The sequence below is a fragment of the Olea europaea genome, unplaced genomic scaffold (assembly GCF_002742605.1).
Source record: "Olea europaea var. sylvestris unplaced genomic scaffold, O_europaea_v1 scaffold1333, whole genome shotgun sequence".
NCBI lineage: Eukaryota > Viridiplantae > Streptophyta > Magnoliopsida > Lamiales > Oleaceae > Olea > Olea europaea.
In genome coordinates, this window is record NW_019230814.1 from 132187 (window position 1) to 145571 (window position 13385).

Genomic DNA, 13385 nt, shown 5'->3' on the forward strand with positions numbered 1-13385 from the left:
TCAAATAAGGGCTTCATTTTCTTAATTTTACTGAAGAACAGTAGTACAAATTTTTCTTTCATCTACTTAGATATCAGAAGTAATGTTTGGAACCAGGTTAAAGTGTGGGCTTCCTTCATAATAGTATGCAGTCAGCAAGTCAGCAATTTAAATGGGAAAAGGTATGTAATAATACAATCAACACCAGCCAGGCATATACCAACCAATCGGATAAGGGATTCATTCAAATGTCATTTTCTTCATCTCCCTAACTCACATAATTGTTGATTCATTGAATTATTGCCAGTCCTTACAGTTCAGTTGCCTCGTACTACATTGTGTAGGTACTATAATATATTAGAAAATTCAATAGCATATGGGAAAACGAGAAATGATAGAGATGAACCTCTCTCATCAAGTTCAACAACATATGGCACTTGCTTCAGCTCTTTAAAGACAGCCTTTGCCCGTCTACAATATCTACAAGAAATTAAGTTCATGAAAGGAAAACTGTCAAAATTATGAATATTAATAAGTAAAAAATAAAATGAATTCAAAAATTATTGGGGCATCTTAAGCTTTTAGAGCATTCTTAGAAGTTGTCAAAAATTGAAGTGAAATCAGCTTAAGAGATGGAACTACAACGAATGAATCAAATTGATCGAAAACAGCCTATACGAGCTAAGTTTAGCCCCAACTTTTGGAGCTTCCCACAAAATGTTACTGGCATTTCTTCGCTAACTTCGGCTCAGTGTATGAAATTTCACCGAGCACGTTAAAGTTTACAGAAAAAAACAGTAGTGTTTGTACTTTACTGCCGAATTTGGATTCCCTCAAGCATCATACAGCACATAATGGCTTTGATAGATATGCTAAATCAAAAAAGCAAAATAATGTAATAACTAGCTGATGAAGTACATAGAGTCGGCTTAAACAAGTTGGTGCATTCGACCTGTCTCTTTCTGGTCAGTACACTTGGTGTACATGAACAGGAGTAACCTTGTTAACTTCTTTAAGTTAGTTGAGTCGAAAGGTCAAATTGCCCGGTGAACGCTCGCTAGACAGCTGGTTTTCCGAATGGTACACATTTACTGAAATTTAGAAAATCTGGAAGAATAACATCTATAATTTCAAATTCAATACCATAATTACCTTTAATCCTCCTCAAGCATCATCCTCCTTACCCAACGGAATTGTGAATTCACACGATTTTTCCATATATGGGCACCCAAGCAAGTAGAACAATTAAATTAGTCATACATTTATTTCCTTATAGGCTTCTTAGTTTTGAACATATTTGTGCATTAAACAAAGTACATATTTGAATCATTCATTACCATTCACTGAAAATGGTTCAGAGGCTACAGTACTGAGAGAAAAATCAATACAGATTCAATCCGAATTTTCTGATTTCAATTCCATGTCCTAAACACAGAGTAACTATCCAACACTAAAGAATTTCAACGGATTCGTCCAAAATTAATCAAAATCCTTTTTCACAATATCTCAAAAAAGGTTCCCTCCTCCAAAACATATCTTCGAATCAATTTTTAAAACAAACAAACAAACCGTAGTACAATGTAAAGAATAGTTTCAAAAGTACAAAAAAATCAAATAAAGGGAAAAGGATCATACGGGCAGTACGATTTGGAGAAGATGACGATGGAATGAGAAGAGATGGTCTTCTTGACAAAAGCTGCAGGGGATTTGGGTTTTGCATCAACTGGAACGGAAAATGACGAGCATAAGAGGACGGTGAGAAAGAGGAATTGCATCGATGATGCGAAAATACCAGATTTCGCCATTTTTCAATGCGATCAGAATTGAATTGGCTTTTACTTTTAAGATGCTGCCTATAATTCAAGATCGGAATATAGACTATAGATCCCCTATGGATGCCAATAGCCACGGGTTGAACCTATACCGCTTGCGCCAAATAAATGGGTACGGACAGGGTCCTTCGCGTTCATTGATTCCCGATGACAGCTCACGGGATTGGTTGAGTATAATTATTAACATTTTCTTAAATAATGATGCAATTAATAATTAAAGTGATTGTTATGTTTGAATTTTTCAAGAGAGTCGCTATTTTCATCGATCTTATACACACTCCGTCCCATTTATATAAATCGATTTTATTTTTTCACACGGATTAAGAAATTTTATATAGCTTTTATTTGGTGAGAATTAAAATCAGATTTTTAGTAGAATTTTATAAAAGTTGACGAAACGTGTAGTTGAAAAATTATGAATCCCATAAAATATTTGATTAAAATTAGTTATTGACTTTGACTTGGATTAAAATTTTAATTTTAATTTTTACCAAAAAAGGGTTCAATGTTATTGAAAATGTAATTTTTGTTAATAACTTTCCTAATTTAGCCTTGTATAATTATTAACCACTAGTAGCAAATTATTGTTGAAAATATGAAAGAAATTGAATGATTTAATTTTCAATAAGTAGGTATCTTTAAATTTGTACAATTTCAAGATTAAATAGGAAAATTTGTTTATAAATACACAAATTGAATAAGGGTATATTAGTAAAAGAACAAAATAATATATTCTCAATAAAGAAACATATTACATAATTGGAACTAAAAAAAAAAAAAAAAAAAGGAAGTCAACCTATATATAAATGGGACGGAAGCAGTATGTCCTATTCGTTTTAATATTTCGTAAATTTTTCATTTACTAATATTTATCTTCATTAAAAATTTTGGATCTTTTATGTTCTTTTAGACTTTATATTTAACTAACCCTAATCTAAAATCAAAACAAGCAATAGTTATGGAGTTTTGGAAGAAATACAACATACACAATTTCAACCGGAGAATATGATTACTTATCTTTCCAAAATTGTAATTAGGATAGATTTAGACAGAGAGATAGATATGTAAAAGCTGTGAATATATAGTTTTGGAATATAAATATGGTAATTTTTTAAAATTTTAAAACTTTAATAATATGGATGAATTTAGGGTGAGATATGTAATAATGACGGAAAAAAATGCTAAATAGTGGCTCCCTTCTTTTATTGCACTAATAATCTATCAAAAATAAGAATTTTATGGGTCGAGGTAAGTCGAATTATTAAAGGTAAAAGATAGATGGGAGAGGGAGTAGTTTTTACTTTCTTCGAAGTGTTTGATTACATTTATTTTCAATGAAAAATATCAGTTTTCCACCTAAATTTCTACTCGAAGTGTTTGATTGCTAATTTTTTCTATGGACAACATTTTCCAACTTTTGAAAATATGCCTAATTTTCCTTGTTTTTAAGAAAAACATTTTCCTTGGGTAGGGGTGATTTTTATTTTCCACAAAAGATGAAAAACATTTTCTTTTCTATGTGATATTTTCCATGTCAATCAAACACACTCTAAATTTTAATATCGATTTATACGAAGTAATCTACTGTATTCTACTCTTTAATTTTTTTTTGGTTTATGGTCAATAAAATCCTTATATAACATTGTTAATATTTTGTAATTAATATTATAAAGATCATATGCATGTGATAGAAATTGAAATGTAAAATGGAAATTGTTTAATAGCTCAATAGCCGTCTCTCTTCTTAAACTCTATCATATTTATTGCAATTACTTCAACTTGATACACTTATGAGATTCCACAGATGGTATTTGAGCATAAATAATATGATTAATGTGTTAGAAATCAGAAAATATGAGAATTACCTGAAATTCTTTGAAGGGAAGGATACTATAATTTGATTGATTTTTAATGGTTTTTTGATAGTTAATTTAATTCTTGAGGACGTGCACATTTAAGATCCATGAATTGGAAATGTGATACTATGAATTGGGGTGCAATATGACACTTCTTGATCATCGATTTCAAGTCGGAAGGAATTAGAAATTTTTATTCTCGCAGTGTCAGACCCATATCCAATTTTCGAATCCAAAAAATTGGTTATGGCAAAATTTGAGAATAACGTGTAAATATAATTTAGTTGTATAATTGACTATAAAATATTTAAGTTCATATCCCCAATAAATTCTTTCATCTAACTATTTCGATATTTTAAAATGTTTACTTGCAAAAAGGCAATGAAAAACTTTAAAATGTGAAAAATTGTTGGTGAGCGAATTCGATGAAACATTTTTCCTTAAAATGCACATCCTCTGTATTGAAGTTCATTAAACTTTATACATTGAAATATTGGTACAACAATACTATGTTCATATCATTTATTTGAAGTTCATATTGTCATTAATTAACCATATAAATTGTAATAAGCAAGGAATAAATGTTGGTAGTAGTTATTGGAAGAATTCATTTTTGCAATTACAATTATTACAAATCAAGAAGAAGCCCTCAAGTGGGAAGCCAATGATATTGCAATGACTAATTGCCCAAAATAAGGACAAACGCCAGAGATATTCCCTCTCCATTTTCAAAATCGTACAAATAAATATTTTGTGCCTTTGAAACATTGCTACACGATTGCATTGCATAGATATTTTTCAGCTATCTTTATTTGTTGAATACTCGAATGTCCAAGTCTTTTATTACAATTAAGCTTTAAAAGAAAGAGTCAAATTATATCTCGACAAAACTCATTTCATACTCAATGTTGAACCAAGGATTATATTCCACGAACTTCACCCTCTGCTTTCGAGGCATACATGATATGCGAGGGGAACAAAAGCACAAAAGGCTCGCACAAATTATAAGCGAGTTATTCCTCAGTCCAGATTGGCTAAAAATCGTTGTTAAGATGTACGTGGACAAGTGTTCAAAGTGACTTCAAAGCTAATGAATGCAAGATATGTAAACTAATAAATAAAAGGTGATATTATAATAGAATCAATCACAAGCTAGCCAATAAGAGGCCGTCATCCATCAAATTTCTCTAACTGATCGAATTGCCCCAAAGTCATGAGAGAAATCTATATATACTATCACCTAAGAGAAGGAAACCATGCAAAATTCAAACATTTTTCTCCCAAATAGCCATTTCGCATTTTACTCTGGTTTAAGCATCAAAATCAACAAGTTTAGGAAGCAAAAATCATGATTAGATTAGGAGAATTCGTTGATATAATTTTTATCGTCAACACTCAACTCAGAATACAAGTGTATAGAATTATTTATAACATAAAAGTTCAATATTTTAAAGATGTCAAATAAAATTGTTTTTGACTTGTTCAAATCATTCATCATTTTCTAAAAATGAAAATAAGGACCTCCAAAATGTTTGTCAACACAGTTATACTCTATTTGACATGATTTTTGTGCTTCCTATAGAAAAGTTTATAGAGAAAGTTATTTTAATTTTTGTTTGAAAACTAATTTTTATAAGAACTTATTTTGAAAGTACTTCTAGAGCAAATCACAGTGGATCAATTTCTTCTAAAAGTTCTTTTCCAGTGGATCAATTTCTTCTAGAAGTTCTTTTACTTAGAAGAATCACTTCTGTAAAATTAGTCAAATAAGTCCAAAAACTTTCGAGTCTCAAAATCCCCTTTCGACTTCTTGGAAGTCATGTCAAACAACCCTTGGTATAGGTGGGAAACTAATTTATGGTTAAAGCAGGGAACATCAAACATATGTCCCTCCCATATTATATCACACAGTGCTTGGTTTAAGCTGTGGTTGAGGATTGGATCCCCTCTCATTACTTATCATCCTCTTCTGTGCTGTGCTGACAGAATTGAATGCAGAACTATATGCAAATTTTAATTTTCAAGATATACACATACCTTACACATACGGACATAAAACCTTATTTTCTGATTCACAGAAGTGAAATTTGTGCCTTTTAATAAAAGAAAAAGCTTATCTACTCCATCCATCCATATCATCTCCAAACTTATACCCAATGCTATCATCTAGATTTTGCATTTTCTCCCTGAAAAATCCTTAAATAAGTCCATACTTTTTCACATCAAGAGCCTAAGATGGACAGGTTAAATTTCTTGCTGTTCTTCTTCACTCTAATTCTCCCCATTTTTGACTATTATTCTTCATCTACACTCGCATTAGTTACACCAGACGATGAAAATGGAAACAATATTGGCAAGAATACTAGATTAACAAATCCTCCACCTCCATCTCAACCTCCGCCGCCCTTGCCGCCATCTTCCGAATCAAGAGCTCCGCCGTTCAGTCCTGGAGTGGCCGCAATTGTTGGAGTTCTCACAACCATTTTCTCCATCATTTTTCTGTTGCTTCTATACGTGAAGCACTGTAAAAGGCGTATGCATGTCAATAACTCCAGAGGGTACCCTCAATCAGCAATGGCAGCAAGGAAAAATTCAGGAATCGACCAGAAAGTGATTGCATCATTACCTATATTCCGGTTTGAATCCTTGAGGGGCCAGAAGGATGGTCTGGAATGTGCAGTTTGCCTCAATAGATTCGAACACGCTGAATTTCTCAGATTATTGCCAAAATGTAAGCATGCTTTCCATGTGGAATGTGTGGATACTTGGCTTGATGCTCATTCTACTTGCCCACTCTGTCGTTACCAGGTCGACCCTGAAGACATTCTTCTCGTTGATTATGAGAATAAATCTCTGTATAATCACGATCAGTCTAACGAAAAATCAAGCTGTGCCCTACTGTCTCCTACCCAGAAGGGGAAGAAATTTGTTAATCCGAAAGATTCAGGTCGGCATTCATCGGCCGGCGAAAGAGGAAAGTCATTAGAAATTGTACTCGAAAATCCCGGCAAGGATTCCGGCAGAAGATCACTGGATAGCTGGAAAACTGGAAGTAAAAACGGGTTCAGAAAAGACGGCGCGGCAGAGAAGTCCAGGCAGGAATTGGGCAGCAAATCAGTTGATAGTTCAAAATCCAGGAGGACATTAGGTAATGAATCCCGAAAAGACAGGCAGCTGTTGGAACAGCAGAAGCAGGTTGAAAAGCATCGACTGGACCACAGGATCATAATTTCCAGGGAGACACCGGAAATCAGCAGCAATCACCACCATGATCACCGCTGGAGCGACGTGCTGCCAACAGATTTACTCTACTTACGATCAGAAATGATTCTGGGTGAAAGCCTCTGGTTTTCAGGGCAGTGGCGGAGCGTCGGAGATGAAAACGACAGGGCAAAGGGGAGTGGAGGAGTAATGAAAGCAAGAAGCGTGTCTGAAATCACAGGAATGAGTAGGTACAGAAGTAATGGGAGGCAGGAGGAGGGACAGAGACATGAGGGGGTTGTAAAGAGGTGGTTGGCTTGGATTTCTCAATCACAACAGCAGAAAATGACAACTGCACAGGCAGCAAGGCCTTCTTTTTCTTCTTCTTCTTCTACCTCCATTGTTGTTTAGCTTAGATTAGCTGTATTATTCAGTATCAATAGCCTTTTTTCGAATATATACATTGTATAAAAATCCATCGCAGAAGATGATCTATTGGTACTTGGGAATTGGCACTTTTCAAGTTTTCAAAAATATACTTATCCAAATGCACAGATATACAGGTTTCAAGATTCCAATATGCAATATTATAATGTAGGAACCAATTATTTAACCGAACTATACATAATAATATTTGAGATTTTAACATTTTTTCTAGACTGCTCAACTTAGACCATCAATTGCAATCCGATTCTTCATGCCCAACATGCCGCAAGGGTGACATCTTACCAAAAAGTCCAAGCTATTAAAGAGACGACACATTTATTCATTTAAAATTTGTCTCCAACAAAGGGAATACATGCACATATTTCAACATACTAATATACTCTAATGAGTATACAAAAGATAAGCAAAAACCCAGGCTAAGGATATAGTTAGTTTGGAATATTTATATTGAAACTAGACGGATCTCATTAATAAAGCTCGTTTAGGCATAAGTAGGGTCGAGGGAAAGCGAAGACAACTTCACCCTGCTAAAAGGCAGTGAACTTTAGTGCAGCACTAAGCACTAAGATGCATAAAAATGGCAGAAACTTTGGATAACAAAGCACATAGATATAAATAATATAAATTGGAAAAGGACAAAAACCCCCCCTGCAAGTTGCGAACTTGCATTTGGTAGTGCCTGGACTTTTATCTGACCTTCACCAGATCACAATAGCATGCCAATCAGAGATGAAACAGCAATTCTTATCATCTCTGTACACTTTGCAAGCACATTTACTGCTTCAATGTCAACAATCAACTAAACTTATACCAGATGAGTTTAAAGTAAGGTATTTAATACATTTATCAAATATTACGTTAATTTTATTCTACGTCTCCCTCGTCTAATTTCTTCTTCATGTAACTTAGAATTCATAACATTTACGAAGCCATTTTCTCCAGTCCACCCTAAACTTATGCATTAAGTTCAAGTTCTTGTTAATTAGTGAACTAAATATCCGAAACAATCATTCAAATATATAAACATACAACTTTATTTTCCTTTTCCTCCAATGTCCACACAAATATCAGTATCATATCAGTATACTCGTAACTCTCACATTTCCAATAACAATACAATACAAGTTCTAGAAAGTGGCAATGCCAATATGAAACTCTCTTTAGAATAAAAAACCACATCTTGATTCCGGATGTGCCAACTGATGAAATCATTATAATCTGTTCCAGGCTTTCTAATAAAGCAGCTATCAACCAAATCAAATCGTTTAGTCATTTTTTGTCCATTGTAACACCGACAACGAGGTTGCTTACCTGGAAATTTTGAGATAATTGTCTCAGATTTATTCTTCTTCAGCATGAAGAACAAGGAAAACCCCAGGGTGGGGGTGGGGGGGGAAAAAGGAAGGAAAATTAACAACTAAAAATGGGGGGGGGGGGGGGGGGGCAAAAGTAAGGAAAATTACCAATTTGCCACTCTTGTCAACTGACATGGGATTTTCAACGACAACAGTTTGGCTCTGAGAATTGGGTAATGCCTGCAGTAGACAACAAATAATGTTAAAAATATGATAAATAACTTTCCCATGTAATGTGTTTCGGAATAGTGAACATCATGTCAGGAACTAACTGCTGAGCTAGAGGGCATTGATGCTGAAGTGGGTGCTCCATTTGGGCGATGCATGGGAATGGGGACCCTAGCATTACCCATCTGCAAATATAAAGCAATGAGATAAAAGCATGATAGTAGAGATCAATAACACGATGGTATAGTGTTAAGACCTCTGTTGTACGAGAAATTTGAGTTGTGACTTCCTAGATGTTTAAATCCAGAGCACATGATATTCTAAGGTTTGATCATAATCGAGCATATGCATCCAAAAAAGATTCAAAGAGATATATCAATATACTTACATTGACATTTGTGACATACTGACAAACAGCGCATTTGACAGATGGAGCACCATATGGGTACATCAGGGTTGTGCGGCAATTCCCACAATTGACATGAGCAATGTTGGGTGCTAGTCAGACAGCGAAAATCCAAAATAAGAAAATTGAAACCCAACGAATCTAAATTTAAAAAAAAAAAAAGAAGGAAAAAGAAGGAAAAAAAAAAGAAAGAAAGAAAATAGAATGGTACTGCTGTACATTTTTAGTGTGCAGTACTAGAAATTTGGGGGAACCATGTAATTTTGGGGGAACCATGTAAAAGATTTATTTTTTCTGTTTACATTTAGTTCACTGTCATGTAGTGCACACATGATATTTTTATACAGGGAGAATAGAAATAGTAGTGAAATTCACAGGGCAAAAATCCATGCTCATTAGTCAAACAGGCTTAGGATTATGTTGATGGCAACAGTTCAAACATCATTCTGAAGCACTGGCAGAAACTTCATATGATTCAATGTATTAAACCTTGCAATAAAGAAGAAGAAAATGTAAAAAGCCAAAATATTTGCAACATAGAAAAACAATTTTTTAGAAGTTGTGGATGCATAATAAATATACATGCACACGTGTGCATATACATATATAAACACTTGTCTAGACCCATTCATTGAAATACCCTTGTGGAATATCAGTAGATGACCACATGTGCCACTTAGACTGCATCAGTAATTATTGGGTTTAATTGGTCAACGATGGTTTATGGTATACTCAAAACAGAAATGACAGTGGAATCACCACCTGCTTGACTATGCAGTACTAATTTTCCTCTCAAGTCAACGATCCAACCCATAAAAAAGGAATGTACTCATCCTATGTCCTGGCAATAAGATGAAAAACCTTTTTGACGAATTCATAACTCAGTGACAAGATGGATCGACAAAGCTAACCAAATAGTGGTGAAATTTGACTCAGACAATTTCAAATCCCTGAAAATGGCAAACCCAAAAATACGCTTTTCAGATCACTAATGACCAAGGCTCGACGCATTTATTAGAAAATGTAACTGTGAGTTTTAAGATTCAAGATAGCCATCAATTAAGTTTACCTGGAGCAAGATTCACTGTATGACAACAAGAGCATCTCACACTTGTAGCACCATGGGTATACATCAACAATGTGCGGCAACCTCCACATATCAGTTGGGACATTTCCATTACTGGGAGGAGGGAGATTTAAATCACAAAAAAAATTGGAACAGAGGTCCAATGCTCAGTCAGATCATAATAGCATAAGTGCCCAACACTATACATGTATAGTCATAATTGAACGGTTTCAAATTGCATAACTATTCGAATCACCCAAATATTATAACTTTGCCAAAATCTCAAGTTTTGTTGCTCTTAATCTCGAGATGAGCAGAAACAAGCTAGTCAACTTTATCAAATATCCAATATAAATAAATGCACGATCTAAGACACCATTTGGAAAAAATTTATAAATTGGTTTATAAATTTAGTCAAAGTCAAACTTTAATTTCAACCGCATTGTTTATAATTATATCATGATATTTTGGGGGACGACATTATTATTCCTCTTACTATTCCTATTTATAAACCATTTATATATTTGCCAAACGGAGGCTAAGCCAATTACAATAAAACACTAGAATATTTGGATAAATTGTTGACCAACCAATATGTAATTGCGTATTATTGCTCCCAAGGACCCCTTTAGCAATCCAAAAATATAGTGAACACTCGAATATATTGAGCTTGTAATTATACCTCGCAATTCAAAAGTCTCTCTATAGCTGATGAAAGTAAGGGAGCTAGTGGAGAACATTAGATGGTTCAAAAATACCTGAAAGGAACATAGGTTTGTAGATAGGTATTTGATCAAATATGATCATCTAGTTCATATAAAACCTATCACTAAAATCTCCTAGAGACCGGATCATGAGCTAATAGCGTTCGGAAAGCATGTCTACACAACGCCTAGAATTTTTTTTTATAATTAATTTCAGTAATAGGTTCATTCCCATAATATCTTGAATGAATGCAAAGAAAAAGAGTATCACGTGATCACTAGAAGTGGGAATGTACATAATTTTCATTTTCTTCCCTTTCCAATTATTGACATTTTAAAGCAATTAAATGCAAACAAATTATATGATATTCAATTAAAAAGAAAAGAATTCAACATTTTTCGATGAACACTCAAAGAAATGACAGCTTCGTTGAAATTCCGAATTCAATTTTACCTGGAGGAGGCACAGAAGTGATGGTATTACACACGGCGCAGCAGACATTGGTTGCTCCACTCGGGTACATAAGAAGGCTTCTACACCCGTTGCACACTATCTGGCTCTGCATTCCTATAATTTTTAAATTACTGCCAAAAAAAAAAAAAAAGACCCATCTGTAAAATTAACACGAAATTATAAATTATAAAGAAATCGAAGTTCCCAGAAAAATGGGAATTGTAGAGTACTGACCAAATATTACGATAGAATATAATATATCGGAATTGGATGGATTCAGTTCAACAGCGATGAAGAATCGGTTTTTGGTTGGGATTTTGAAATCGCAACCGGAATCGGGATGTATATCGGAATTCTATGTGTAAGAGGAAGGTAAATGGCTTTGGTGGGGATCTTGATTTGTATGTTTTCGAGACTCCTTAAGCAATAATCGTTGGGTGGGCCCTGCCACGCTAACCGGATTGGGAAAATTACCAAAATTGTCGAGTTTAATCTTTCATTACCCATCAAACTTTATACCATATTACAGCTTATCCACTTAACTTTTAAAATCATCTTATTATCCACTGAACTTTCATCCGTTATTCTTTGTTCTCAGTTAATGCTGACATGGAGGATGGAAATCTGAGTTGGCTGTTATCTCTTTTCAAATGTTAAATGTTACATCATATCAGCGCCACATCACATAGCCAAACATGCCTTTACCAAATTTTGACTCTTCAATGCCTTTCTTCCCATATAACACAAAACTAACGGTGGCAATGAGTTGAGCCGGCTCGGCCCATTTACTCTCATCAAAGTAACGAGTTGAGCTCATGCTTGTTCAAGCATGAGCCAAACTCTAGCTCGGCTCATGCTCAAGGGCTTAGCCCACGAGCTCATGAGGCTCGAGTTGAGTCCACAAGCTCAATTTTTTTTTTGACTTTTTTGTTCCTTTTTTTTTTTTTTTTTTTTTCTTTTTTTTTTTTTTACTAGCCCAGGCACGAGCTCGGCTCATAGGCTTATGAACCCACGAGCCGTTAGCGAGCATGCTTGCTTGGGTTGGGCTTGTCCAAATACGAGTTAAAGAACTGCTTAATTTTGTGTCAAGTTTTGCTTATTCTTGGGTGCCTTGTGATTTCTGTTTATTTTTTCTTATCCTCACGCGTCTTGTGATGTCCTCTGTTTAGCATAAAGGAGGAGGAGAAAGAAGTGATTTTTATTTTTTTTAGTTTTGACTTTAAATTATATATTTGTGACTCATTTATAATTCTTTGAAATTTTGGGATTATAATTATAATTAGTTCTTTATTTTTTTATATTCTCTTTTCTTATTGTTTTATTCAAATAGAAGGGTATATTTATCATTTCACACTTTTTAGAGAAAATTGTTAAAAATGATGATTTTCACAATGAACACATGAAATAAAGGTGAAAATGTCAAAATAAAAAGTATGGACGTTATGTATAATTGTATTTAAAGGTACAGATGTTTTGTACTAATTATCCTTCAAAGTTTTATAAAAATAAAGTATCAAACTATTTGTTAGATTAAAAATAGATAAAATAGAGTTAAAATCACTTATCATTTTTGTAATCTAATAATATATAAATTAATTAAATAAGGCAACAAATAAAAATACAATCCAAGGCTCAACACCAATTATTAAGGGCATGAAAAAGATAACCTATTAAACAGTTGATAAAATGTAAAATTTGGATAAAAAATTAATTTTTCTTGAAAATTCATATAACAATATATTAAAAAAATGGACGTAGTATTTATAATCAAATTATCTTCAATAATCTTCAAGAAGAAGATCTCGACTTTAATGAACGATCATTTTGATAACAACGAGAAATTTGAGTTCTTACAAAAGATTAAACCAAAAATACATTTTCTTATTGGGTTGCATTAAATCTATGAATTTTTGTAAC

General features: G+C 33.7%; 3 protein-coding genes across 7 annotated transcripts in view; 1 reads left to right on the forward strand and 2 right to left on the reverse strand.

Moving 5' to 3' along the window:
• Positions 1-1977, reverse strand: part of LOC111375078 (glutaredoxin-C4-like) — a 3011-nt gene extending 1034 nt beyond the window's left edge. Inside the window, exons 1-2 of the mRNA XM_022997865.1 lie at positions 1615-1977; positions 386-459 (exon numbers count right to left, since the gene is read on the reverse strand). Coding sequence (XP_022853633.1) covers positions 386-459; positions 1615-1784 — 244 coding nt within the window. The 5' untranslated portion in view covers positions 1785-1977. The remainder of the gene's footprint in view (positions 1-385; positions 460-1614) is intronic.
• A 3620-nt stretch (positions 1978-5597) lies between these two features.
• LOC111375080 (RING-H2 finger protein ATL43-like) lies at positions 5598-8426 on the forward strand. Its single transcript, XM_022997866.1, has one exon. The coding sequence runs from the start codon at positions 5903-5905 to the stop codon at positions 7277-7279; it is 1377 nt and encodes a 458-aa protein (XP_022853634.1). The 5' UTR covers positions 5598-5902; the 3' UTR covers positions 7280-8426.
• Positions 8332-11920, reverse strand: LOC111375081 (protein LSD1-like). Of its 5 annotated transcripts, none has more exons than XM_022997868.1 (8): positions 11713-11920; positions 11469-11582; positions 10993-11068; positions 10314-10424; positions 9227-9336; positions 8943-9023; positions 8779-8850; positions 8332-8626 (listed from the first exon to the last, which is right to left on the reverse strand). In XM_022997868.1, exons 2-8 carry the CDS (start codon positions 11514-11516, stop codon positions 8585-8587), a joined length of 540 nt encoding a protein of 179 aa, XP_022853636.1. In that variant the 5' UTR covers positions 11517-11582; positions 11713-11920; the 3' UTR covers positions 8332-8584. The 5 variants fall into 5 exon arrangements, with proteins under 5 accessions (XP_022853636.1, XP_022853635.1, XP_022853640.1 ...); XM_022997867.1 differs by having other exon boundaries at positions 11703-11920; XM_022997872.1 differs by lacking the exon at positions 10993-11068 and having other exon boundaries at positions 11713-11919.
• Between the last annotated feature and the right edge of the window lie 1465 nt (positions 11921-13385).

Bases quoted from the DNA above. Each gene is read 5' to 3' on its own strand.
- LOC111375080 (XM_022997866.1), top strand. From the start codon at position 5,903: ATGGACAGGTTAAATTTCTTGCTGTTCTTCTTCACTCTAATTCTCCCC.
- LOC111375081 (XM_022997868.1), bottom strand. From the start codon at position 11,516: ATGTCTGCTGCGCCGTGTGTAATACCATCACTTCTGTGCCTCCTCCAG. The intron at 11,069-11,468 runs GTAAAATTGAAT...TGTTCCTTTCAG, and splicing joins CACTTCTGTGCCTCCTCCAG to GTATTTTTGAACCATCTAAT. The intron at 9,337-10,313 runs GTAAACTTAATT...CTGTCTGACTAG, and splicing joins TACAGTGAATCTTGCTCCAG to CACCCAACATTGCTCATGTC.